Consider the following 26,800-nt stretch of genomic DNA (forward strand, 5'->3'; position numbering starts at 1 on the left):
TTGGAAAAGCCATCGTTCTCCATCTTTTCTAAACGCAAAGCTATTTATTTCTAACTCCTTGGAGAAGCAAAGTACCAAAGGTCATTTACGTGAGATGTATGTATCCATTTTATTTTTAAAAAATATGTCATAAAACAACCCACCTCTTCTCAGTCATTGACCTGGAAGAAATTAGCCACATTTTAAAAAACATTTTTTAGATGTCAATGGGCTTTTATTTTATTTATTTATATGTGGTGCTGAGAATTGAACCCAGTACCCCCCACATGCTAGGCAAACGCTCTACCACTGAGCCACCACCAGCCCCAGCCACATTTGTAAGATCCTTAAAAACCAAACTTAAACTTGCTATTTCATCTCCCAATTTGCTATTCTCACCACTGCACTGACAAGTCAGATTGCCTTAATTTTTATTAATAATAACAATAACAACCATGTACTATAAATTTCAGATCACTTTGATGATACCATCTGATTCTGTTTTGAAGTGTCTTGTGAGTTCTTCGTGGTCCCCGTCTGCGTATTTCTGTGCAGGCCCGGGTTTCTCAGACATGGTGAATCTACAGTCTAATTTTCATGGTACTTTATACAGAGCATCCCCTGTACGTGGACTTTTTCTGAAATCAATTTATTATTTTTTAAAAAGCTTACATAGCTCTCTTTTTAATTCCGTATCTTATTGGTCCATCGTAGCTGTAGGTGATGGTGGGATTTGTCACAACAGGACAACATGATCGGCCAGGGTCACTCCCCGCCGCACTTCCCTTCTCCCCTCACATCCCTCCCCACTCCCTTCCCCCTCCTGACCCCCTGTGGACTTCCCTCCTTTCCCTTTCTCCTCTCTGCCTTCCACGTGTGGGGACACATGGAACCTGGACTTCTGGGTCTGACTTATACCCTTCACATGACGTTCTCTGGATCCACTCACTTTCCTGCAAAGACATGATCTCATTCTCCCTGTGGCTGATGAACTCCATGGTGCGTGTGGACCACATTTCCATCATCTGTCCATCTGTGATAGACACCTAGGCTGATTCTGTAACTTGGCTGCTGCGAATTGTGCTGCTGTAAACACAGTGTGCGTGTTTCGCTGTAGGTGGTGACTAATTGTTCAGGGTGAATGCTGAGGATGGTGCTGCTGGGTCATAGGACGGATCCAGGCCTGGCCTTTGAGTCCCTCCACGCTGACTTCCATAGCGGTTGTACTTACAGCCCAGCCTCAGTGTAAACCTGCCCCTTTCTCCGCATCCTCTCCAGCGTTGTGACTGCCCTGGGCCTGGTGTGAGATGAATTCTGATTTAGTTTTGATTTGCATTTCCCTAATCGCTAATACATTGAGCACTCTTTCATCTGTTTGTTGGACATTTATGCTCTTTCTGGGGAGTGTCAGTTTGGTCTCTTACCCATTCAATAGCCACCTTTAGGAAGGCCAGTCACTTGCTACCAACATAGGGACCCTCCCCTCAAACAACCCAGAAACTCTTGGGGTTTTTAAGGCCTGGCTCACCCCCTGTCAGGGTGGTACAGGTGCTGCTGCCCGCCTTTCTGCGCTAGGCTTGGGGCCAGGCCCTGCACCTGACCCTGGGGGCCAGAAGTGAAGGCCCAGCTCCTGATAGCCAGTTAGAGCCGAGGACAAGAAGAGGCCCTGGGTGGGCCCTGGAAAGTGCCTCTTCCGATGACCTGCCCTGGGGGAGTGTCCAGTCAGGGCTGGCTCCCAGTAGACAGGGCTGGCTCCAGTCACCTGTCCCTGTCTCCAAAGCCGACTCCGGTCCGGTGAACCTCTTCCACGTCAGCCTTCCAGGCCTCAGAAGAGCACAGAAGGCTCTGTGCAAACCGGGCTGTCTGCAAGGCTCCTGGCTTGAGGTTTTGGAAGCGCCCTCTTCTCTCTCCTTCAGGTGAACTTTCGGCTTCAGATCCCTCAATGACTGAGTCATCTGCAGCTCTGTGATGCAGATGGCTCTCCACTCATCCCGTTGTCCTTGACAGCAGACAGGAGAGCGCGTGGGCTCTGCCTTCAGAACCCAGGCAGGGCGGGCCCTGTGCTAAGGGTGGGGAAAGAGAGACAAACAGAGCTTTTCCTTTTGTTTAGTGGGAAAGACAGGAAGATTAACAAATATGGAAATAGAATCAGGCCTGAGACACCAGTAAGCGTGGACTGCAGTTAGAAAACAGAAGGGGCGTCAGACCTGAGCAAGAGACGCCAGGAAGGCTTCTTGGAGGAGGTGACACTGAAGTTGACCTTGAAGGATAAGCAAGAGCTTTCTAGATGATGGCGCTCAGGCCAGGTGTCCTGAACCTGGGGGCGGCTAGGGTGAGAAGGAGCTGAAGTTTTCTTAGTGGCTTCCCAGCTGCCCAGATGGACTGGAGCAGCGCAGGCTGCATTTCCGGGATGTGACTGTGACCTTTGTGCCATAGAGAGCCGTTCATTTGGACCGCTCCCTGCTCTCCCCAACTCTGAAGGCAGCAAGTCCCTCTGTGTGTCCCCCTCCTCACCTGGCACTTAGCTTAGGACAGTGCCTACAGCCAGTGGGCACACTCCAGGGCTTGTTCAGTGAACACAAGTCTCATGGTTAGTACCGCCTCTGCTTGGCATGGAGTTTGATGGGCAGTGAGCACTTGGATGTGGGCAGCTTCTGCAGGAGCCCCGGCCAGGCACTTACCCTCCGCCCATCCTCTTGCTTCTTCCCTGGGAACAGCTGCGGCTGAGCTGAGGGTTGCCTCACCCCCATGTGAGTGCAGCTCTGCGTGCCTGATCCCCGGGGGCCAGAGCAGGGAGGGCTGCCCCTGTGTGTCCTAGCCTCTGCCAACGCGGAGCCCAGGGTTGGCAGCTCCCTCCTGGAGAGAATGGACACGCGGGACTCTCAAGACACTCTTCTCCTTCCTCTCGAGTTGGCTACTGTCTGCAGGAGGGCAGGACTCAGCTGGGTGGGGGAAGCGTGCTGGACACCACTGGCCAATGCTGCTGTCCTGCCCACCCCAGACCCACAGGCACTGGGCCTCCGTGGCCATGAAGCCAGGACCAGCCTCTCCAAGTTCTCCTCCCAAGGGCCAGTGACCCTTGCTGTAGAGCTGGGAAGGACAAAATCTGTGGGCAAAAAGCTCCAAAAGACAAGGGCCGGGAGGTGCACGGTGCAGACTCTGTGGCTCCCTGGGTCCTGTGGCCTGGACTCCTGTGGGCAGGGCCGCGTCCACACACAAGTGCATGGCCTCACACTGCCCGGTTCCCGGAGCTCTGTGGGGAAGGCCGGAGCAGCCCGCGCATCTGCCCTCCCCACCCCCACTTGGGGCTTTGGCATCGACCCCCTTATTCCTGGACCACCGTCACCCAGGCCTGGGCTTGTGGGCCACCCCCTGTGGCATTGCTGTCTGTCCATCATCTAGAGTGGACTCCAGGCAGGGCTCCAAATGCTGGGACATCAGAGGGCCCCATCCCAGGGCAGGCCGGCTCCCTGCGACCCTGGGCTTGTCTCTATTGCTGACTCAGTGCAGGTGTGACCCCTGGGTCCACAGATATGCAGAGTGGCCAGAGGGGAAGGATACATGGAGCCAGGCGAGGCAGGCTGGCCGGTCCCTGACTGTGTCTGACCCCACCCTGTCCCCTGTGCTCTCTCCTTACAGGCTCCCCTGGCCACGCCGGCTCTACCTCCATGAGCCCGTCAGCAGCCCTGTCCACAGGGAAGCCCATGGACAGCCACCCCAGCTTCACGGACACCCCCGTGAGTGCCCCGCGGACGCTGAGTGCGGCGGGGACCCCCCTCCCTGCCCTGGGCTCCCCGTACCGCGTCATCACGACTGCCATGGGACCGCCCTCGGGGGCGCTGGCGGCCCCTCCAGGAGTCAGACTGGTGGCCCCACCCAGCTCTCAGGTAGGCGCTGCAGGAGCCCCAGCATCCCGAAGGCCTCACCGGGTCGGAGCAGAGCTGCTGCTGGGCGCGTGCATGCGTGGCGGTGGTGGTCTTCCCCGCAGGCGGCCCCCTGTAGCACCTGGCCCTGCCTTCAGGCTGAGCAGTCCCGGGAGTGGACGACTCCCGGGGCCCAGGAGACGGACACCACCCAGGTAGCTTGGGTGGCTCACCCCTGGCTGTGACGTCGTGCCTCCCAGGCCTGTTTTGTTGTTGGGAACGTGGCCCCCTGTGTTCCCAACCTGGAGGCTGTGAAGTGCCCGCTCTGGTTAGAATTCAGAAACCAGGTCTGGTCTCTGCTCCCCCCAGGCGTTCAGTGGAGAGGGGGAGGCAGGAGCTGCACATGGCCCCCCCCAGAGCAGCGCAGGTCGAGTTACATCCGTGCTGTGTGCGCAACAGCGGGGAGCGAGGCTTGGGGGCCTGCGAAGGGCCAGATGCTCTCCCCTCCTGAACAGCGGCCCTGCCCACTTGCTGTGGCTGCAACAGTGCTGCCTAAAACGGCTCCCAAACAGGAGACCTGCAAAAGCAACCCCTGGTCTCCCACTCTTCTCAAGCCTGCTGTGCACCAGGAGGGCTCTGCTTCAGACGGCGGGCGTCCTGGGCTCTGTGCAGGCTTGGGTCACCCACAAGGGCAGTGCTACTGGGCATGCTTCCCAGGGCAACTCACAGAGTGCAAAGGCCAAGCCCAACCCAGGGCGCACAGCGAAGCCTCTGCACACAGCATGTGGCGGATGCCAGCACTGACGGCAGCAGGAGGCTGTCCCTGCTAGTCACGGCACAGGACGGAAGCCTTAGGAGGAGTGACAAGCTAGGAAGGACAGCCCCCGCGGGCCACACCTACTAGGTCTCTTCCTGGGTCACAGCCAGCGTCACTGCTGCCCACTCCCAGCACAGCTCGGGCGGCCGGTCACGGCGGCCAACTTCCCCAGGCCACAGTGCCACCAGATATCTGGTCAAGCCTTGTTCCGGTGTCTCTGGATGACAGGTAGACCAGGCAGAGCAGACTGCCCTTGTGGTGTGGGTGGGCCCCGCAGCCCACCAGGTCTGAACAGAACAAAAGGCCGGTCCTGTCTGAGCAAGAAAGAGCCCTCCTGCCTGACGCCCGCAGCCTGGGCCTGGTCTTGTCCTGCCTCTAGGCTTGAACAGAAACACGGGCTCCCCCTGGGTTGGGCGGGCCGCTCTCAGACCACACGGCATTCCCAGGACCCGAGCTTGTGACCCTCTCTGCAGATCTTGAGGCGCGGCGGCCTGCAGAACCCCACGGGACAATCCCTCATCCTGGCCCCGAGGAATCTCGTGCAGGGGTGCCACATGGAAGGCACATTGTAGATGAAGGAGCAGGGAGGGCTGTGACCTGCCTGCCCTGCCGGCCTCTGTGGCAGCGGGGGTGCACGACTGCTGAGGCGTGGGGATGGGCATGGCCGTGCATGTGTTTATGCCACCCCACCCCGTGGCTCAGCAGAGAACAGGTGCCAGCCCTTTGGAATGCATGGGGCGCCATCACCTTCCTCCCTGTGCCGATTCCAGGAGGGAGGAACAGACAGACCTGCTGCGTCCTGGGGCGGGTGCACCACTGTGCGGGCCTACTGTGTGTAGGTGTTGCTTGCCGCCTCCTGGATCTGGGGACACACACTGAGCACGGTGGCCAGAGTCTTGCCTTAAGGCAGTGATGCTGTGACAGTCACAACAGACAAGACGAGGAATGAGTGCGGTCATTTCCCAGAGCAATTTGCTGTCTGTGAAGCAGCAGAGGGGAAGGTGGCGGCGGCAGGCCCCCGGGGCAGCAGAGGGCACCCACTTCCCTCCAAGGCTGCTTTGAGCAATCACGCTCCACTGACCAGCCCCGACCAGAGCTCTTGTCTCTACAGCCAGAGTGGCAGGGCTGTCCTGGCCCCAAGTCTGCACAGTGGGTGGGATGAGAGGTCAGCTGGGAGCGTGGTCCTGGCCAACTGGGCTGTGTGCAGAGGCCGGGCCAAGTTTGGCCTTGGGAGCTAAATTAAGCTGCCAAGTGCTGGCAGAGCTGTGACCGGACACTCACCAGCCCTCAGGGCTGGGGCTCCGGAACCACACGGCAGCGGAACTTTGCCCAACTCACCCGACTCCCCGGCCAGAAGGCCTCTGTTACTGCGGGTCGTGGACTCGGACCACTTGGGGCAGAGCTCCTGTGTACTGGGTCATCCTAGCCTAGGACTGGCCGGGGTGGGACTCGGGACGGAAGCATGCTCCACCTGTGACCGGTAAGCACATTTGGGTGTGGAGAGGAGAGCCTGGGCCGGGGCAGCAGGCAGGCCTCCGCAGCAGGCAGGCCTCCCGGGGTGGCGCTCTGCTGTGTGAGTGGCTGTCTACTCCCCTTTCCATCTTGAGGAATTAGGGGAAGCTCGGGCGCAGGGGCAGGGACCCAGTGACCTTTTGCCAACCATCAGCTGGCTCCTGCAGGCTTTCCTGTTCTCTGCTGGGGTTGCACATACTTGCCCTGGTCACCTGGCAGGGACTTCTGTGTCAAAGGGGACGTGGATTTGAGAAAGTGCTGTGCATAGTGCCCTGTGGCAGGCATGTGGTGACAGTGTTGTCATTCCCATACCTGGCTGTCCAGGTGTAGCATGCTGCCAGAAGGTTCTAGAGAGGTGCATTTCACATGCCTTCATGGAACCAAGCCCAGGACTGGGCCCTGGAGAGGCCCAGGCTATGTGAGGGTCAGTGCCTGCCTGGGAGCATGCTAGTGGACTGAGCGATCTCCAAAGACACCAAGTGGGTAACTGGGAACACACTTATGCCCTTTTAGAGAGAATGGTCTGGGCTGCAGTTGTGTGTGTGTGTGTGTGTGTGTGTGTGTGTGTGAGAGAGAGAGAGAGAGAGAGAGAGAGAGAGAGAGCGAGCGCACGCCTGGAAAGATCCCACAAGTCTTCAGAATCCTCCCTCCTGACCCTGCTGCCTGACCTGGTTCTGTCCTTACTAATTACTGCTTAGGAATTTATTGATAACTGAGTTATTATCCTCTCAAATCTGTTTATGTTTTCATACTAAATACTTAGATTTAAAAATTGCCAATATTAGAACTGGAATAGACCTTAAATTTCATCTAATCTGATGACTTAAAAAAACTTAAGCCACAGTCTTTTCTTCAAGTGAGAGCATATTAGATGACGTTACATGTCAAATGAAATCAGATTCCGTCAAGCAAGGCATAGGAGATGTGAAACCTCAGCCTCCCCACTTCCTGCACACACACACACACACGCACACACACACTCACACACTGTAGATTTGAACACCCTGGATCCACCCTAGGGATGGGGAAGTGGAGTCTCTGTGAGGTCAAGGACCTGGTCAAGACCACACAGTGAGGCGGGGCAGGTCCAGACCAGGAGCCGGGTGGAAGGTCCAGGCCTGTCAGTCCTTGTGAAGAGGACCCCGCCAGGACCGCAGGACAGCGCCCATGTGTGGGTTCTGCACGCGGGAACAGCAGCGCCTGCTGCAGCCAGGCCCTTGGAATACAGGGAGCTGCAAACGGCTCAGCAAGGTGGGACCGGCATCCGTGGAGGCTGCCGGAGCATCGAGGAAGCAGCGGTCCCCGCTGAGTCTGCAGACGAAGACCAGCCGGCTGCCCAGGTGTTTGTGCCGAGGCCTGGGGAGCGGCCAGCCTGCTTGGAGAGGCAGACGCACCCTCGGCCTGGTGAACCCCTGCTCTGAGGTGCCCTGCGCACAGAGCGGGCTCCAGTGGAACAAGAGGGGTGGGCAGAAGACTCCAGGCCGACAGAGCCGCGCTCTGACGGGACGGAGAGCCACTGTGCTCTAGGTCCACCCAGTCCCCAAGTCAGCCAGAGGGAGGGGAGAGAACACCAGCCACCTGTCCCCACCACTCTGTCCCCTGGACTCATGAAGAGGTGTCGGAGAGGGGCTGGCTCAGACTGGGCACTGTCCCAAAGCTCTTCCAGGGGGTCCTGGCCCAGGAGGTGGGGTGGGAAGCTGCTGAGCAGGCGGGGACCGAGGTCCTCTTGACACCCAGGTCGATGACCTGGATCCAGAGAGTAGGGTTCTGGCTCCCGGCACTTGGGCCTGGCTGGGACGTAACTGGGACCTGCGCAGGTGGAACAGCCTTGGGCTTCTCCTCAGTCCTCGCGTCGCTTGTCCTGTCCTTCTCGGAGGTGAGTCTCAAGGGCATGGCTCCTCTGCTCAGTCCTCGCGGGGCCCCTCATTGCCTCCTAAACCATCGCCTCCTTGCTGGCCATCAAGAGCCTCCAGGCTCTGTCACAGCCCACCTGAGCCTCGCCTCTCAGCCTCCCCTGGGCATGTGCGCTCCACAGACACTGGGCTTCCTCCGGGCCTTGCTCGGGAAGCCTTTGTCCACACTGGTCCGTCCAATCCTGCCGACTTTCAAGGGCTCCGTTCAAAAATCCCTGCTCCTGGAAGTCTCCCTGACCAGTAGGATGTGCTCCTTCTCCTTCCTCCTCAGCTACCCACCGACTTTGATCTCAGTGGCCAGTTGGAGAGACAGTGCCAGCGTCCCTCCTCTCCGTGTCTTCATGCCATTTCTGCATGAGCAAATCTACAAACCACTTTAGGGCTCAGTGTCCTCGGACATGAAATAGGAAGACCTTCGGGTTGTGAGGATTGAAAGAGTTGACGAGCCCCAAGCAAGGCTCTGTAGTGGTCCACAACAGGACCACTGTTCTGTGACAGCGTGGGCTGGCCGCATGGGGCCGTCCTGCTGCAGACGGGGTGTGGGGATAGCAAGGTCCTCTGATCCACGGTGGCCTCCTATCCCTCGACCTCTCTGCCCGTCTGAGGATTGGGGGCAGAGCCGCGGTGCCAGCTGACCTTGAGTTCCAACCTCTGGGGCAATCCAAGAGCTGATTTCCACTTTCTTGAGGTTCTCGGGCAGAGCCGAGGCCATGTGCAGGCGGGGGTCACTGTGCACCTGTGGTCCCTACCGTGGCTGTGCCCGGGTGCTGGGGAGCTGAGACACTGGGGATCAGGCTGTCCAGGTGGCAGGCAGCAGTGGTTTCTCTCAAAGCTCCCAGCATGCACCTGGGCTGGGGACCACCGTGCTGCCTCAAGACAGAGCAAAGGCGCACACCCCTGAGCCATCAGCCTGTGACACGAGGGGCCTCCCACTGCGCGCGTGTAGCTGTTACACAAAACACATCTTAAGAGCAACGGTGACTCTGTTTCAGAGTGAGGCACCAAAGGCTGTGTCTTCTCCCCACCCCTCACGACATGCCCCCGGACCCTCTGTCCACTCCTGGGCTCCATAAGCATTTCCTTTGTGAACTGAAACGCTGGTGACTTGGAGAATCCCATCGCGGGTTCTCTGGCTCTCTGTGTCTTGTCACTCACCCCTGCGTCCCACAGCCCTGGAGTAGAGGAGGGGGGCCCAGCCCGCTCAGCCTGGGAATCGCAGCCGCCTTGGTGAGGAGACGAGATTCAATAGCAGAGGGGTCGGGGATGCCCTCCTGTGGGGGACCAACCTTGCACGTGACTGGGTCACACCGGCTGAGTGCTGAGGCGCTCAGTCACAGAAATGTGGCAGAGCTTTTCCCACCCTTCTTGGGTGCGAGGGTCGGTGTGCACGGGTGCGTCTTCCTACAGCCCCATGGGTGGAGCTACGCTCACCTGTTCCTTGGTAATATCACCCCTTGCCCTGTTTAGGATAGAATCTTCCATGGAAGTGCCTTGTGTGTGTCCCCTTCTCTTAGTGTGCCCTTGGGTGTGGCCTACCCAGGTGTCAGTCAACCTGCTGACAGTGGACATCATGAAGATACTCAGTCCCCTGAAACCTGACCCCTTGCCTCATTTGAGTAGCTTCTCCTCAATAAAAGGGGTCAGCGCATGTTCTCGCTCTCTCTCTTCTCTTCCTGCGGACCCTTAAGGTCAGAGGAGCCGTCACAGCGACCCCAAAGCAAAAAGTATTTGTGTCTCTTGGGTGGTTTTTTGTGCAGCCCAGTCAGCCCAGTTCAACTGGAGTGACCCCTGAGCCTTTTAGTCGCGAGAATAGAAACCCGGCACCCTCCTTCAGCCCCGACGGCCATGGGGCATCTGGGGACACGCGTGCGCGACCAACCCTGCTCTACCTTCTGGTGCGTGTCCCTGTTCCGGCTCCTCCATGGGACTGTGTTTTGCGGACGGGAGAGAGACCTAGTTTTGTGCCTCCTTCTCAGTGCTGGCCCATGCCCAGGGGCACCCAGAGGAACTTGGGATCAGTCTCACGTTTGTTAACGTGTTTTCTCGGGTGGACATAAAACACTGAGCAGCAACTTCTCAGTCACCTTCCAAGAGCACTGGATGCTGCGGGGTGGGCGGGAGCTGGTGGGAGGCAGACGGGAGGCCAGCTTTGCCCGCTCTGCCACCTGCTGGCCCCACATCAGGCGCTGGAGAGAGGAAGCAGAACTGTCTGCAGGTTTTCTGCTTTCATGGATGGCCATCTGTTACTTACAGACAAGTTCAAATGCCTACTCTGGGGCCCTCGACATGATTTCGATGCTTCTGCGATGACTGGGCACTTGGTAGCATCTCAGTGGGCTCGTGGGGTGAGCCTGCACCTCCTCTTCACGGCGAGCTCCACCAGGGTGTGCATTGGTGTCTGCCTCTGGCCCTGGAGCGGGGCACAGTGTCTGGCCTGGTGGCACAGCTGACACTGTCCCTGCGAGCAGTGGGACAGTGCGACCCGTGTGTGACCTGTCTCTGTTCGCCAGCAGAGACAGAGTGCGTAACCTGGGTCAGGGCCGCCTTCCTCTCCTGCGTGGCTTGTTGCCTGAGGCTGACGTCCCAGTGGCAGTTCCCAACCTCTGTGCTGGGAACGGCTCCCTGATGTGAACCTGTGTCTCCTGCAGCGCGCTCCCTGCCGCAGGCCCTGGGCACAGGTCCACTCTGGCCAGGCTTACTCATGTGTTTTCTTCCAGCTCAATGTGGTCAACAGCGTCAGCAGCTCGGAGGACATCAAGCCCTTACCGGGGCTTCCTGGGCTTGGAAACATGAGCTACCCGTCGGCCAGCCCCGGATCTCTGGTTAAACACATCTGTGCCATCTGTGGGGACAGATCCTCAGGTACGTGCAGAAGCAGGCCCCTGAGGAACGGGAGGCCACCCTGCACCCTGGACTCTTTGCACACAGGAAAGGGAGACACCCTCCAGCCCTAAACTCCTGCCAGTGGGCTCACAGCCTGAGTCCTGGGGCACCTCAGTCTGGGTCCTCTCCCAGGACGGGGCTTCCTGGCAGCATTTCAGGAGCCCCCTGCAGTGGCACCGTGGCTGTGTGGGTGGTGAAGAGCTGCACTCATCAGCTGGAGTGTCCTTAATTTTTAAAAATCAATTTTATAATTCTAAAGTGTCCCAAATAAATAATTATAAAAGCAATAGTCATTGCCAAAACTTTGAAGAATTAGAAAAGTACAAAGGAAAAGTAAAAAATTACCCATAAAGTCCCCAAGACAGACACACTCTTTCAGACTTTAGCATATTTTCTTTTGTGGCATTACAGACTTTCAACGTTTCTTCGGGCATGCACAAATGTGCTTGACCGACTTGTCTTCTTTGATCCTCTTCCCTTTTTGCCCAAATTATTTTTTGAGTGCATCCCACTCTGCTGTGGTGGTTTGAAGAAGGAAAAGGCAGGGAAGGTCCTGGCTGGTGAATGTTGCCTGGTGTTCCCCAGCCCCGGCTCCTACAGGAGGCCACTCTATTGAAAGTCACAGGTGCTGGAGCGTTTTAGCCAGTGACTGATAGTCACTTGCCCAGGAAGTCAGTTCCAAGTCCTGCAGGCGGGGCCATTGCCGGCCTCCGCCCTGCGGGCATCTTCCGGCTTGGGTCACTTTAGCTACGATGTGGGGTTCGCGCTCATGCTGCAGAGCCAGGGGGTCTGCCTCACGGTGGGCGGAGGGGTCCTGTGTTTCTTAAAGACAATGTGTCAGAGCTGAGAGCAGCAGGTGCTTTGAGCCCAAGAAGAAACCCTGGGCTGGTCACTGCTGGGGATTTGGGGAATCTGCCTGGTCATCTACTTAGCCCAGGTGGCCCTGTCATCGGCCACCCCCAGCCGCCTGTCATCGGGTGCTTCCTCTGAAGTGCAGGCTCTGGCAGGCAGCTGCCCGTGTCTGCTAGTTCTCAGGGACTCCGGCTCCCTGCAGCATCAGAGTTCCAGCTCCTGGAGTCCCCCTTGCCCAGCAGTCAGCCCTGGACCTTGGTGAGCAGCTTCCTTGTGCTTGTTGAGTTCCATCGCGTCAAGCACTTGGCAGGGCAGTGTGGTCACTCTGCTAGGCCCGCGTGGGGGTGGCCTGCTGTCCCGCCAGACACATGAGCCATTCCCGCGGGGGCAACTGGGCAGTAAAGCAGCGTGGTAGATTATTCTAGATAAGCGGGATCTCCTCTGTCAGATCTTTGTGTCACACCTCCAGGTGGAGTGTTCCACTGAGCTATAAAGATCACGTGCCCAGTAGCTCATCAGCAGGCACCAGCGCTTCAAGACTCATGGCATGGGATTCTGTTCATGGTTTAGGGCACAGGACGCTGATTTTAAGTGGGGCTTCCAAGCCCCAGCTCCCTTTTGGAGAAAGGCTAGTTGAGCTGAGGTCCTTCTCCTGCCGGGTCATGCCTGGTGGGTGAACATGGTTCTACTGACCACACACACCAAGATCTCCAACTGACGCAGGACGTTGGCTGAACCAAATCCAAGAGTTGTTTCTAGAAATAAAGTCAAGTCCCGGGCCGGGCGCTTTCTAACCAGGCCATCGGCCTTCGGGGAAGAGGGAGGGTGAGGGAAGGGCGGCACCCCCCTCCTGAGTTCTGTTCCTGACACCCAGCTGCTCCTGGGCCGTTGTTCTGTGGGTGCCCAGGGCACGTGACGGAGAGCCGCGGGCATCTCGGAGTGCACAGAGAGCGACCTAACTCGCCCATTTCTGGTGGCAGGCAAGCACTACGGGGTGTACAGCTGTGAGGGCTGCAAGGGCTTCTTCAAGAGGACCATCAGGAAGGACCTGGTCTACACCTGCCGGGACAACAAGGACTGCCTCATCGACAAGCGCCAGCGCAACCGCTGCCAGTACTGCCGCTACCAGAAGTGCCTGGTCATGGGCATGAAGCGGGAGGGTGAGCGCCCCTCGGCGGGTGGGCACTGTGTGTCGGGGACACAGGGACAGAGGAGGGACTGGTGGGAAGTCCCTCCTGTGGCCACCCGGAAGTCAGGTGGCCGTGGGTTCTGTGGTTGCTCAAGAAATGTGCTCCTAGAGCCCAGAGGGCAGGGTGCCTTCCCTCCACGCCCACATCCTCCCTGGGGCCCGGAGATGAGGCCACCCTGACCCTCTCCCCCTTCCTTCCTGTACCTAGGAAGCAGGTCTCAGGGCTGGGGTCCTGTCTGGTCCTGTGCCCTGGTCCTGGTCCTGTGCTCTGGTCCTGGTCCTGTGCCCTGGTCCTGGTCCTGTGCTCTGGTCCTGGTCCTGTGCTCTGGTCCTGACGGAGGTCCTCAGAGCTGAGTGTCCTGGTCCTGTCTTTGCTCTTCCATGGAGGGTCACACTGAGCCTCTTGGTGGAGGTATCTTCTCCCTTCCGGTCCCGGGTCTCTGGGGGAAGCTGCCCATACTCATGACCTTGGTCTGCTACAGACCCTTGGGTATTGGAGAATCTGTCCTTGGACGGCTGCGTTTCAGGTTGACAGTCGTGGCCTCACGGGGACCTTCATGGTGCGTTGGAGGGTCACATCTCTAATGTCGGTGGGCTGCTCGGGTGCAAGAGAAAAGAAATGGAGCTGGATTATTGCTCCTTTAGGGGACTGAAGAGTCCACTGAGCAGCCGGCTGAACGGAAGGGAAGCTAATGCCTGAGGACAGCAGCCGTGTCCTGTGCGGTCCTGGGCCCTGGTGCTGGTGTGTTGTGGGTTTGGAGTGAGGGGTCCTCCATCTGGCAGCAGGTGACCAGTGGGATCAGCCCAGCAGCCCAGCAGCCCCTCCCGCTCCTTCCGCGAGGAGCAGGGCAGTCTGACGGGAGGGGAGGAAGGGCGAGGTCCCTAGCCTCTGAGAAGAGGGACTGCCACCCAGGAGGGACGTGTGGAGAGGGTGGCCTTCAGGGTCACCTGTCTCCGGGAGCCATTTCACAGTGGAGCACACAGGCCCAGAGAGGTGAAGGGTTTTCCAGGCCTGCGGCAGGAGACGGGTGGTGCCGGTCCCCACTCCCCTGGTGCTAGCTCACGGTGTGTCCTGGCAGGAGGTGAGGGAGCTCAGTGTGGCCTAGCACCAGGGCTCAGGGGAGGTCCTGGCGTCCTGCTGCCTGGCTGTTCAGCACACACCCGGCCTCAGGAGAGGCCACCCTCAGTTGTCAGACCACCCTGACCTCCTCCTCCTTCTCCACGTCCTCCTTGTGAGGTGTCCAGGCCGTGTGTGTGTCTGTGCCCCTCTGTCTCAGCCTTTCTGGCCTCTTTCAGGCCCTCGCATTAGCAGGGCTGCTCCCGCCCCAGGCCCTTTGCACGGGTTGCTCTCCCTGCCTGGGTGCTTCCTCCCAGCAGCCGCGTGGCTGGCCTTATCTTTCCTGCGTCTTTTCTTAGCTACCACCCTCTGCGCAGAGCCTCGCCTGGCTGTGCCCTCTAAACCTGCGTCAGTGAGACTCACTTCTCTCTCTGCGGCACTCGCTGCTGCCCAACACCCGTGACCGCCTTGCCTGTCTGGCTGCACGTGGCCGGGTCCCCTTGCCTTTGACTGGCGTGTTCGAGCCGTGCCAGGAATTGGGCATGTGACGTGCAATGGCAGCTGGTGGAGTGGTCCTCCTCCCACAGGGTACACCTGATGTCCTCGTAGCTTCCCCACCACGAGGGTCGAAGCGGACCTGACACGGCCATCTCCTGAAAGAAGAAACAGAGGTTCAGAGAAGTTAGGGATCTTGCCAAGCTGACACAGCAAGCAGAGGGCAGAGCTGGTAGAGGACTGGGACCCCGTGACTCCCAGCCCCCCTTGGGAGTTCTGGAGAAGCTACTCCCAAGACTCTGGCCATACAGGCCGTTTCAGGGTAGAGGATGGGTGTCTCGTCAGCCCTTCGTAGGCCGCAGTGGCAGGCTGGGGGCCCCGGCCGTTATGAACACGACCAGCCCAGGGCCCGGGGCAGAGCAGGTTCAGGAAGGGTTTGGGCACAGCCAACCTGCGTGACTGCTGCGCCACCAGCCCCGGCTCTGGGGCTCAGTGACCCAGCTTCTGTGGTCCCAGACCCCACAGGGGGCTGAGGAGTAAATGGAAGACAGTCTGCATACACTGCTGAGCAGCCAACAGAGGAGCCTCATGCCCTGGCTTTCACTGTGAATTCACGGAAACCACCTGCTGGAGAGTGGGTGGACCCCGGGCCAGGGCGGGAGCCTGCCCATCCCAGATGGCCGCCGGCCTGGTGTGTCCTGCCGTCCTGTGTGTCCCACCGTCCAGAGCAGCCGCTCTCCATGCTGCACAGAGGTGGCCGGCAGCGGGGAGGTTCACACCGTGAGCAGAGAAGGAGTCACCAGCAGTGGCTCAGCTAATGGCAAAATCAGAGTCGAATTCCCTGAAGCCGAGGTTGCTTTCTGTGAAGCTTGAAGGTGGTTTTTCTTGAGTGTCGCAAGTGTAGATTGATTGAGGTCCGCAGAGGGGCCTCCCTTGGCTTGCTTCCCGTGTCTCCAAGTCAGGAGGTGGAGGCCCTGAGAACAGTGAGCTCAGGACGGCCTCAGCCTCAGCCTTAGATCCACCTACGAGGAGAATGCAGACTGTGATGTCCACAGGTGTCCCTGGAAGAGGGCCGAGGAGGGAAAGCAGGGACGAGAAAGGAGGACAGGGAGGAAGAGGCCGCGGGGCCAGGGGCTGGAGGACTAGAGGCGAGCCCAAGGGCCCGGAGAGGCCAGGGCAGAGGACGTGGCTGCTCTGTTGAGCTACCGCAGTGCCTCACGGGTCCTCCCAGATCACTGCAGTCGGCCACCGCTTTGCAGATAGGGAGACCAGGCCCCTAGCGGGGAGGGGTGGACCTGCCTGTGGAAGGCCCCTCCCCTCCCAGCCACAGGCTGCTGCCTGGCCCCTGCTCCTGCTCTTTGCCTCTCCTCACGGCCTCCCCTCCTTCCCACCCCTCCCCTGCCCCCCACAGATCCTCATGTCCCCGAGGCCTCTGGGTGACTCTGCTGGGATTTGGAGCCCAGTGGTGTCTTCCAGGCCCGCCCCGTCTGGCTGACCTGGATGGAGATCAGCCATGTCCCTGGCACTACAAGGTCAAAGTCAGCCCCGTGCCCGTCCAGCCTGCTTGCCACAGTTGAAGTGGACTGTGTGGGGAGGACAGAGGAGAATAGAGGACCAGGGCCAGTGCAGTGCAGAGTGCAAGGTCAGAGGGCCAGTCACGGAGGGCAAGGTCAGAGGGCCAGTCACAGTTCAAGTTCAGTGGGCCAGTCATGGAGGGCAAGGTCAGAGGGCCAGTCACGGAGGGCAAGGTCAGTGGGCCAGTCACGGAGGGCAAGGTCAGTGAGCCAGTCACAGTTCAAGGTCAGTGGGCCAATCACGGAGGGCAAGGTCAGTGGGCCAGTCACGGAGGGCAAGGTCAGTGGGCCAGTCACGGAGGGCAAGGTCAGTGGGCCAGTCACAGTTCAAGGTCAGTGGGCCAATCACGGAGGGCAAGGTCAGTGGGCCAGTCACGGAGGGCAAGGTCAGTGGGCCAGTCACGGAGGGCAAGGTCAGTGGGCCAGTCACGGAGGGCAAGATCAGTGGGCCAGTCACAGTTCAAGGTCAGTGGGCCAGTCATGGAGGGCAAGGTCAGTGGGCCAGTCACGGAGGGCAAGGTCAGTGGGCCAGTCACGGAGGGCAAGGTCAGTGGGCCAGTCACGGAGGGCAAGGTCAGTGGGCCAGTCATGGAGGGCAAGGTCAGTGGGCCAGTCACAGTTCAAGGTCAGTGGGCCAGTCATGGAGGGCAAGGTCAGTGGGCCAGTCACGGAGGGCAAGGTCAGTGGGCCAGTCACAGTTCAAGGTCAGTGGGCCAGTCACGGAGGGCAAGGTCAGTGGGCCAGTCACGGAGGGCAAGGTCAGTGGGCCAGTCACGGAGGGCAAGGTCAGTGGGCCAGTCACGGAGGGCAAGGTCAGTGGGCCAGTCACGGAGGGCAAGGTCAGTGGGCCAGTCACAGAGGGCAAGGTCAGGCTTTGCCCACTCTGGGATGTAAACAAGATGTTGAACAAGACGGAGGGCACAGCCTTCCAGGGGATGGACACTCAGCCGACAGTGGCCACTGTCCTGCTGGAGAGGGCAGTCCTGGGTCTGCCTTGCCTCCTAACGTACAGACCAGAGTAGGAGTGAGCCTTGATAAGACCCCCGAGATGGCTCCAGCTGCGCCCTTGTCTGTGTGCCCCCCAGAATCAGCCCTGAGTCTGAATGTCATCTCGGTGACATCTTCCACCCCCCCCCCCCACTAAAGTGGCTCGTGAACATCTTCCCTGACGAGCCGGGTCAGGTGACGCTGTGCTCCGGCTGCACGAGGCGCAGACCTGGTGGGAAGTGAATACAGGACGATGATGGGATCCGACAGGGGAGCCCGAGGGGTGTGGTCACCTCCTAACTGGGGCACGCTGGCAGCTTACCAGGGTGGGGGTCGAGCAGAATGTGGAAGGCTGCAGTGAGCGAGGGGCTGGGCTCCTTAGAAGAGATGGGCATCGCGGCTGATCCACCTTAGAAGGCAAACTTGGTGCAGAGGGAAGGATATGGACAGAGCCCCCAGCTCTGTGCCACGGAGCGCGTCTGTCAACATGTGACAGCTGCCTCAGGGCCGGGACCACCCCTATTTCACACGAGGAAGCCGAGACCTGCGTGGTCCCCGGCTCCTTGCTGTCCTGGGTGGCACGGTGACTCCACGTGTCCTGCTGTTCACCAGCTGTGCAGGAAGAGCGGCAACGGAGCCGGGAGAGGGCGGAGAGCGAGGCCGACTGTGCGGGTGGTGGCCACGAGGACATGCCGGTGGAGAGGATCCTGGAGGCCGAGCTCGCCGTGGAGCCCAAGACGGAGTCCTACGGGGATCTGAGCATGGAGAGCTCGGTACGGCCGGCCTCCCGCCAGTGCCCGTTCTGGGGCGGGGCGGGAGGAGGAGGCGTCCAGAGCCCCAGGCCCTGCCCTCACGACTTTGTCCTTTCTCAGACCAATGACCCCGTCACCAACATCTGCCACGCAGCCGACAAGCAGCTCTTCACGCTGGTCGAGTGGGCCAAGCGCGTGCCCCACTTCTCGGACCTCACCTTGGAGGACCAGGTCATTCTACTCCGGGCAGGTAAAGCTCACCAGGGCTCCTTTGCTGGGGGGCCGTCACTGAGCCTCCATCCTAAAATGTGCCTCGGACCCTGGGGGCCCGCAGTGGCTTCATGACGCTGTCGCCTGTCCCAGCCGTGTGGCGGGTCCACCCTGAGGCTGCCCTCTCCGATCTTCTCACAGGATCTGTAGGGTCTTCAACTTGGACGGTCTTCCCAGAGCCCCCTCCTTCCCCAGTGGGACCCTGCTGCACGGTGGCCGAGGGGACTCTGGCCCACAGGTCACTGTGGCTCATAATTTGCCTTTGAACTTAAAGAGTCTTATGTTCTATTTATTGAGCATCATCTGAGGCAGCGCCTCCCAGTTGTCATGAACTGCTGAGAGGAGAGAGGGGCCAAGGCCTCTGCTCAGGTTTATCCTAGGTGGATTTCAAGTCTCGCTCACAGACGCCACGAGCTGAGTTCTCTCTTGTCATTTCTGGGACACTGTGCAGTCCATCGGCAACGGCCGTGCCTCCCCTTTGTCACGAGCCATCAGGGACATTTGGTGGAGATGGGCTAGGTGTTGGGAACTGGCCCTTCACACCCGTTAGATCACCATCTCTGAGCGTTGCTGGGAGCCTCACGCTGTGCCCGTGTGGCTAGACGATGCCGAAGGAGCCCGGCTGGGCTGTCAGGGCCCGGGCACAGGCTCAGGTGCCTCCACTGTACCCACCGGGCCGCTCACGGTGTCTGGTAAAGGTTCATCCAAATGGGTCCTTGTCCTCAAGCTGCCCGGGCTGCATGGAGAGACCGTGGGGTGCAGAGCCCTGGAGTTGGCGGCCCTGGGCCTGCCCTGTCCTCTCTGGCTAGCAGCGGGGGCTTGAGCTACATCTCAGCCTCCCTCCATGTCCAGTTGTGCTTCTGGATGCCGGGTAGTGACACAGGCACTGGGTGTCACCAGCGCAGGGGGGCGTGTGGGCCTCCCCTCAAGGCCTCCTCTCCTGCAGGGTGGAACGAGCTGCTGATCGCCTCCTTCTCCCACCGCTCGGTCTCCGTGCAGGACGGCATCCTGCTGGCCACAGGTCTCCACGTCCACCGGAGCAGCGCCCACAGTGCTGGTGTTGGCTCCATCTTTGACAGGTGTCTCCCATCCCCGGATTCTGTGTGTTCGTTCACGTGTGCACACCCGCGTGCCCCACCATGCCTGGTGTTTCTGTGGGTAGTGCTGGGGTCTGGAGTAGCCGTCAGAGGTGCCCGTGACTGTGTGGGACCGTTAAGCACCTGGACACGCAGCCCTGGGGGTGAGGGGCCTTGAGAGAGGCGGAGTCACTAGAGTGGCGTGGCGCTGGGCCGGCGGATCCCCGCCACGCTCGGGGGAGAGGTCGGGTCCCTGGCATCAGTGGTTGGCGGGGTGGGAAGGCTGAGCGGCTTATCCTGGCAGCCGGGAGGGGAAAGGGCACACGGCTGCCCGCAGGCTGCCCGCAGGAGGCCGGCGAGCCAGGCTGGTTCTCTGGGAAGGCCTATGGTAAGAGCAGACCACCTCAGTCAGGCAGCAACCCCTGACGGAGATTTGGTCCCTTAGAGGTGCTCAAGGAAAGCAGCAGAGTGAGGGTCAGTGCCGGAGCCCGGGCCCGTCCCCCCTCACCAGCAGCCTGTAGGGTCCCTGTGCGTGCACCTGGGATGCCTCCAGGTCCCGTCCTTTCCCACGTGTTCCCGAGGAAAGCCAGTGTCCCTGAGGTGCCGTGGCAGGCTCCCTGGGGGCTCTCATCCTTGGACGCGGCCTCCGCCGGCCTTGCTGTGCCCACTGCGCCTCTCATAGACCTGCCCGTCCCTGGCTCCGCACCTGTTGTGTGGCTCACGCGGCTCCTTGCTGAGCGTTGCTGGCTGTCTCTGAGCCCTGAGAGGAGGCTGTGCACCAGACCCACCTCTGTACCCCATCCCAGAGCACTGCCTGGAGAACGAGGTGGACCAGCCCGGGGTCTGGCTTCCTTCTGCTGGGCCTGGACCTGGCACTCACGGGTTGCTCGCCACCCGCCCTTTCTGTGTGCAGAGTTCTGACCGAGCTGGTTTCCAAGATGAAGGACATGCAGATGGACAAGTCGGAGCTGGGGTGCCTGCGAGCCATTGTGCTGTTCAACCCAGGTGACCGCGAGGAGCAGGGCTCTCCTCCAGGCGGGCTCCGTGCCCAGTGGGTTCTGGTTCTGCAGCTCAGCTGAGCGAGAGCCGGCAGGGCCAGGAGTCCGGAGGGTGGGAGTCCTCTGTGGCTGGCCTCTACCCCAGAGCCTCCCTGAGGGTGGTGAGTGGCAGGGAGCATGCGAGTCTGGGCGAGGACGAGGAAGGCAGTGGGGTGGCCGTGAAGGAGGTGGTGGAGGTGGTGCCGTGCTGGGGGTATCTCCAGGTGGCACCTGGGTCTGCAGATGGATGGGGTCTTTGGTTCCCCCTGAACCTCTGGGGAAGGGGGTGCTCGTTTCCTGACTTGGGGAAACTCCAGGGAAGGCCACTCTGGTTCTGCGGGGAGGATCGGGATTTTGTCTTTGAACTTTCGAAGGGGAGGTGGTAGTGGACCGAGAGGCACTACAGGGGGAAGCCAGGGCCTGGCATGAGGCTGAGAGTGCGGCGTCTGCTGGGGACAGGAAAGACGGCCGGCGGGGGGGGGCCCAGCTGGCTGCTAGAGGAGCAGGAAGGGCGTCGGCAGTGGACGGACCCCAGGGTGCTGTGCGGGAGGCTCAGGGAGGGTGTCCAGGGAGGAAGGGAGCAGCTTCACCAGAGCTGCAGGCCACAGAGCGGTTCACACAGCGACCTGCCATACGATATGTCCCCGAGGCAGGACTTGGGCCAGTTTGGAATGTGCCCATCTCACCACTGGCTCCAGGCTGGCCGGTGGGAGGCTCTCCACCTGAGTGTGAGTAGAATGGCCCAGAAAGACCAGGCTGTTGACAGTGGGCACGAAAGCCCAGGGGGACCCAGCGCTGTGAGTTGGCTCCATGGTGGAGCCTGTGGTGTCCCCTCCACTTAAGGGAGTGACCAGCGTGATGGGGACATCTCTGGGGGAGGGGCCCCAGTCGGGGTTAATGGGGCCTAAAGCCACTGTCTTTTGCAGATGCCAAAGGTCTGTCCAACCCGTCGGAGGTGGAGACCCTGCGGGAGAAGGTCTATGCCACCCTGGAGGCCTACACCAAGCAGAAGTATCCGGAACAGCCAGGCAGGTGAGGCTCTGCACAGCCGTGCTGGCAGCCAGAGCCGGACCCTCTCCGGGCAGCGTGGGCCTCTGTGCAGAGCCGGGCCCCTGTTCCCAGCATTGCTGAGTCTCCCCACAGGCCTGAGCCTGGGCTCTGCGAGGCGGAGGGCGGTCTTCCTGCTCTCCGTCCCCTGTCTGGTGCCCAGGCAGAGGCCCACAGAGCACAGTAGGCCTCCGCTGCAGCCCTACCCAGCTGTCTCAGTACCAGTGACCAGTCACAGTCCAAAGATATTAAAGGGAACATTCCAGAGATAAGCAGCTTGTAAGTTTTAAACAGTCTTCATTGCGTACGATGAGATAGTTGTGTTTCCTGTTATTGGTGTTGACCTCTCGCTGCGCCTGATTTATAAATCAACTTTGGCAGAGGTGTCTGCATACACAGGGCTTGGTAGTGTCCTGTTTCAGGCAGGCATGGGGTCTTGGAAAGTAGCCTCTGCAGAGGGGGCTGTGGTACAGGCCTGGAAGGGCTGGGCCAGCCGTGGATGCCTGGATCACTGTGGGAATCACGTGTCCACCCTGAGGAGCGGTAGAGGCTCGGGAAGGTGTCCCTGGTGGCGGCGAGCTGTGGCCTGATTTCAGCCTGCGCTGAGGTGACTGCATGGCTCTCAGGGCCTGCCCCTTGGAAATCCCAGGCAGCAGCAAGCAAAGGCTTTGGGGTCAGGGAACATGGCCACTGGTCCCTGGGGTTCCTTCTGTGTGGCCCTGCAGAGCCACCTGGCAGTACAGCTATTCCTGAGTCATTAAAAGAAATGTCATCATCTTCCCAAGTACAGCAAACCCTGAAGGGAGAAAATGTCCTCCAATCTCAGAAAGCTGGAGTGACAGACGGGCTTCAAGCTGCCATCTCAGGATGATTTCCACGCCCCCATCCTCACCGTGGTTTTGGTGGTTACCCTCAGTCCTCCCTCCGTGGGGGTCAGTTGGTGGTCCTCACTCCTAGTTGGTCTGTGGACGGTTCTCTTGCTGGCTGTCTCTCAGGGACCTGCCGTCTGTCCTGCGGCCATGTCCCGTAGTCACTCTGGTTGGAGCCAGGTGATTGGAGGGAGGAGAGGTGGGGAGCAGTGAGACGTGGATTTGAGGAAGGCCCACCTCACGCTTCCCTGGCTGGCGCTGGGCCTGGCCCTGCCAGCCACACAGGGGCCGGGGCTGCAGGGGGAGGAAGGGGAGGACAGATTCCAGGCCCCCCCCCCTTCTCCCTTCCCCTGCAGCAGGAGACACTGAAGGCCCTGCCCTGCCATGGGGAGGAGGCCGGGGTGAGCCGCGGTGCCTGAGGCCTGGGCGGGATGCTCTCTGCCCACTCTTCCCACCCTAAAGCAACAGGGCGTTTCTGGGGCACAAGGTGTTCCTTTCCTGGAGTCAGCTCTAGGCCCCACTTTAATCTTAAGAAAGACACCCACTTCTTTTTTCCTAATTGTAAAACCGATATTTGCTTTGGTAGGAAAAAAGAAAATTTTAAAGCAGGTGATACAATTTGACTGTGAATACGTTGGTACATTTTGTTCCAGTGTCCTTGTGAGTTTGCGTCGATACGTGTAAAAATACGTATTTGCAGATGTGAGATTCTAGTTTGGCGTATTATTTTCTTCCTTCGGCAATTCTAGAAATTTTTATCAGATTACTGAAAAAGTATAGAATCATAATTTTCAATGGTCTGGAATATTTTTCAATGTGAATGTATTTTGATGATTTAGTCATTGTCCCAGAGATGACATGGAGGTTGTTCCTATTGAATGCCACTTTTAGGACTTTGGAAGGTGACTCTTCCAGGAAGAGGCTGCCAGGGGCCTGGGTCCCCCTGCACCCTGGGGAGGGACGCCAGCTCTCTGCCTGGGTGAGGCAGAGCCTGGAAACAGAGAGGGCCGAGGCTGTGTCCCGGGGCCCTGGGTTTGTCCAGCACAGCCTGGCAGAGGGTGCTCGCTCAGTCAAGGGTTCATGGGAGGCTCAGCAGGCACGCGGGGCTGTTGCTTGGCTCCAGCAGGCGGGAGGGAAAGTGCGCAGGAGGCTGGTCAGCTTGCTGGGACTGGTACCGGGGAATCTGGGGGTCAGCGGTAGAGTGCTGCCACCATGTGGACACTGTGGAGAAGTGCACCACATGGGCTGGGTTCTTTGAGTGACAGATCACAGAAGCCCAAACTCAGGAGGCACACAACTCACACAGGTTCTCTTGCACACACCATGGGCACCTTTGCAGGCCGCAGCTTCCTCTTACTGCAACATACAAGGGAAGAATCAGGGTCAGCCTGTGGCTGTGTCCATTAACGGTGAGTTCATTGCATTGCCCTGAGCTTAGCCCCACATCCAGCACAGACGGCAGAGAGAACAGCCATGGCTGTCCCAGACTGTCAGGCGTCGACATTTGGGAGTGGAAAGTCCGCTTTCAGAGTTGATCTCCCAGTCTGACTTGCACATGACAGACAAGCCACTTCCCTGCTGGGCTCTGCCAGCTCTAGTGAGCTCAGAGATCAGCCTCCTCCTCCAACCACCGCTCAGCTACATGGTCCTTCTTTTTCTTTTTTAGAATTTTAATTTTTAAAAGTATTTTTATAATAGACGGACACAGCACCTTTATTTTATTTTTGTGTGGTGCTGAGGATCCAACCCAGTGCCTCCCACGTGCTAGGCAAGGGCCCCCCCCAGCCCCAGCCCAGCCTGCAGGGTCCTTCTGTAGACACCCTCTTGTGCTTTAGCAGGGAAGCTTCTGAAGCTCTGCACTGACATCAGCATTCGCCGTAGGCTGCTTCAGTTAGGAAGAGAGCAGTTCCCATTTAAGATGGCGCCACTCTGCTCTCCCATATTGCTACCTGTTCTTAACATGTCACCTGACATGAGCACAGAAATGTGCACATTCTCAAGAAGCATGGATGTTCCAGTCTGAGACTTGATGAAATAATGCAACACCCTGGAAAGCTCCAACCCAAGTCCGAAATCTCTGAGTGAGGGCCACAGTGAAGAATGTGAGTTGGTCTTTGTGCTACTGATCGGTAGTCGTGAGCAGAGCAACTGAGTTCCTAGTGTCCGTGGTCACATCACAAGGAGCTTCCCTGGCAGGAAGGGACTTTGAGAAAGGCAAAGGGCCACTCAGGCCTGAACAGATGCACAAACGTGACACACTGATCTGGCAAATGGCCTCAATCAAAGGGCAGTGCGTGTGAGGGCGTGAAGCCAGGATGTGGTGTGTGGGTGGGCAAGCATGTGGGGGGTGTGTAGAGCACTGTGAACACACACCCTGCACGTCCAAGCAGGAAGACTCGTGGGGAGGCCCGTGGGCATGCCTGTGTGGTCCCTGCTTCCACTCTCCCCGACTCCCCAGCTTAAAGCAGGTCACAGATCAGGAACGACTGGGTGATAATTGACCCTGACTGGGCACTCCAAGGTCACACAGCCAGTGACTGCACATGACAGGCGCCCTCCCTGGGGAGAGCAGGGCTCTCTGGGCCCTTGCTCATCCTCTGGCCCAGAGCCTGAGGTGTGCCCGGCACACAGTGGGTCCGCATGCTCATCTGGCAGTGGCTGCTGTGAACCTGGTGCTCCTGGCACCTCAGGCTCCAGCTCTCCCTGCAGGGGCCCTGGGAGCTGGACAGGGGTGGCCGTGTGGCCCCCTCCACCACGTGACAATGGCAATTCCTGCACATGTGCAGAACTGGAGACCGCAGGAGGCCCCTGGGTCCCGCTTCTGCCCTGGCCGGCCCTCTGCCTGGTTTCTGAAGCTCCCTGGGGCTACAGGCTCCATCGCCCCCACGTTCCCTCCCAGGCTTTCCCTGCAGCCTGGCGAGAAGGGCGGCAGCTGCCTCGCGGGCCCCTCCTGGTCACCAGTGCCCTCCGGCTTCCCTGCAGGTTCGCCAAGCTGCTCCTGCGCCTGCCGGCGCTGCGCTCCATTGGCTTGAAGTGCCTGGAGCACCTCTTCTTCTTCAAGCTCATCGGGGACACCCCCATTGACACCTTCCTCATGGAGATGTTGGAGACCCCGCTGCAGATCACCTGAGCTTCACAGCCATGGCCCCCCAGGATCCCCGGCAGGTGTGTGGCGCCCACCTGCGCTCTTCCCTCCCCCACCCCTCCCTGCCCCACAAGATGATGCTCGTAATAAAGAAGACCTTTCTCCACGTGAGCCTTTGATAGATGGAGCTTTGTACAGACGCTAAAGGTGACCCTTCTTTGCTGTCTACTGGGCTGGGTCTCTCTGGAAGGTCTTGGGAAGCTAACCAAGCCTCTGTACATAGAACTGGTTTAAATTATTTTTTCACTTGCCATGGAAAGCGAACAAAGAACAAAATAATAAATATGATGTTGGCAAAGCTTGGCGCTTGTGTGTTATTGTGCAGGGGGGCTTCTCCCCAGGGAGGGGCTGCGCTGCAGCTGAGGTCCCGGAGACAGTGCACCTCAGAGCCAGGTGCTGGTCGCTGGGGGTCTGGGCAGGCGGCTCTGTGCCAGGTGGCCCTGGGGAGACAGGGCGGGGACCCTGCCTTCCCGAGTCAGCTGGGTTTCTCCCTCCTAAGATGAACTGGCAGAGGAAGCCTGCAGTGGGTTTACTGGACCCCCAAACCTACAGCAGGAGGGACAGAAGGGCCCCCAGTGTCGCGAGTGTGCAACCTGAATGACTGGGTATGACGGGCTGCTCCCCTCTCTGTACCGTGGACCTGACCCTGCACGCAATAGGCCCACTGCAGTGTATGCCGTGGAACCTGGTTCCACACACTGAGAAGAGTTCCCCCGAGGGCAGTGTGGACCGCAGGCACCTCTTCCCCCATGAACAGCTCACCCTCTGCCCCCCGCAGCTGACTCCACCAAACGCCGGCAGCCATCAGGGATGGCGCAGCAAGTGCAGCCGCCTTGTGCCCAGGTGCCGAGGGACCCCAGGCAGTGCCGAGGGATCCGCAGCCTTGGACCCGAAGCAGTGGGCAGAGAATCTGCACTCTGCTGAGGTCCCTGTTCGTGTTTTCTGCATTTGCTGTGGACTAGAATGAACAGTTGGGCGGAGGCTGAATTAACTGTAGGCTCCTGACCTCCGCCCTCCACAAGGTAGTTCACAGACAGTGCCTCAGGAGAGTGGGCCTCCACACGGGTAGAGTCCTGTCCCACGTTCATCTCTTCATCCCCAAACCCGAGCTCTGCCTGCAGCTGACCAGGGCTGGGCAGTGTGGGGGTCTGCACACCTATCAGCCACGTCTCCCAGAATTGCTGGCCCCTTCACAGGCTGGGGCACGACCTTCAGGGCCCCAAAGGTCCCCTCCTTCCCCCTGAGTGCCCTGTGGCCTAGGAAAAGCAGCGAGTGGTCCATCAGGCCTCCAGGCCTCCAGGGACCTTCCTCCTTCCACACCTCGCACTGAGAGTGGATCGTCCTGGGGGGACACAGCTCGGGGCTACCCAGGCCAGTCTGGCTCACACAGGTGACACGGGGGATGCGGGGCGGGATCCTGCCTCCGAGCTCTTCGGCCCTGCAGCCTTGTCCCCAGCGTGGCGGAAGGCAGGCCCACGGCTCT

General features: G+C 59.5%; 1 protein-coding gene and 1 long non-coding RNA gene across 8 annotated transcripts; one reads left to right on the plus strand and one right to left on the minus strand.

Moving 5' to 3' along the window:
- Positions 1-817: 817 nt before the first annotated feature.
- LOC143379296 (uncharacterized) lies at positions 818-4,573 on the minus strand. Of its 4 annotated transcripts, none has more exons than XR_013154498.1 (3): positions 3,906-4,573; positions 1,742-2,042; positions 818-1,276 (listed from the first exon to the last, which is right to left on the minus strand). It is a non-coding gene; the product is annotated as an uncharacterized LOC143379296 (long non-coding RNA). The 4 variants fall into 4 exon arrangements; XR_013088456.2 differs by having other exon boundaries at positions 3,780-4,573; XR_013088457.2 differs by lacking the exon at positions 3,906-4,573 and adding an exon at positions 2,661-3,735.
- On the plus strand, positions 3,633-25,615 carry Rxrg (retinoid X receptor gamma). Of its 4 annotated transcripts, none has more exons than XM_076831810.2 (9): positions 3,633-3,866; positions 10,802-10,946; positions 12,800-12,979; positions 17,734-17,894; positions 17,994-18,123; positions 19,090-19,222; positions 20,133-20,224; positions 21,183-21,288; positions 25,155-25,615. In XM_076831810.2, exons 1-9 carry the CDS (start codon positions 3,648-3,650, stop codon positions 25,300-25,302), a joined length of 1,314 nt encoding a protein of 437 aa, XP_076687925.1. In that variant the 5' UTR covers positions 3,633-3,647; the 3' UTR covers positions 25,303-25,615. The 4 variants fall into 4 exon arrangements, with proteins under 4 accessions (XP_076687925.1, XP_076687923.1, XP_076687924.1 ...); XM_076831809.2 differs by lacking the exon at positions 3,633-3,866 and adding an exon at positions 5,904-6,139; XM_076831808.2 differs by lacking the exon at positions 3,633-3,866 and adding an exon at positions 4,780-4,887 and having other exon boundaries at positions 17,734-18,123.
- Positions 25,616-26,800: the final 1,185 nt, after the last annotated feature.

Source organism: Callospermophilus lateralis, chromosome 13, assembly GCF_048772815.1.
Source record: "Callospermophilus lateralis isolate mCalLat2 chromosome 13, mCalLat2.hap1, whole genome shotgun sequence".
NCBI lineage: Eukaryota > Metazoa > Chordata > Mammalia > Rodentia > Sciuridae > Callospermophilus > Callospermophilus lateralis.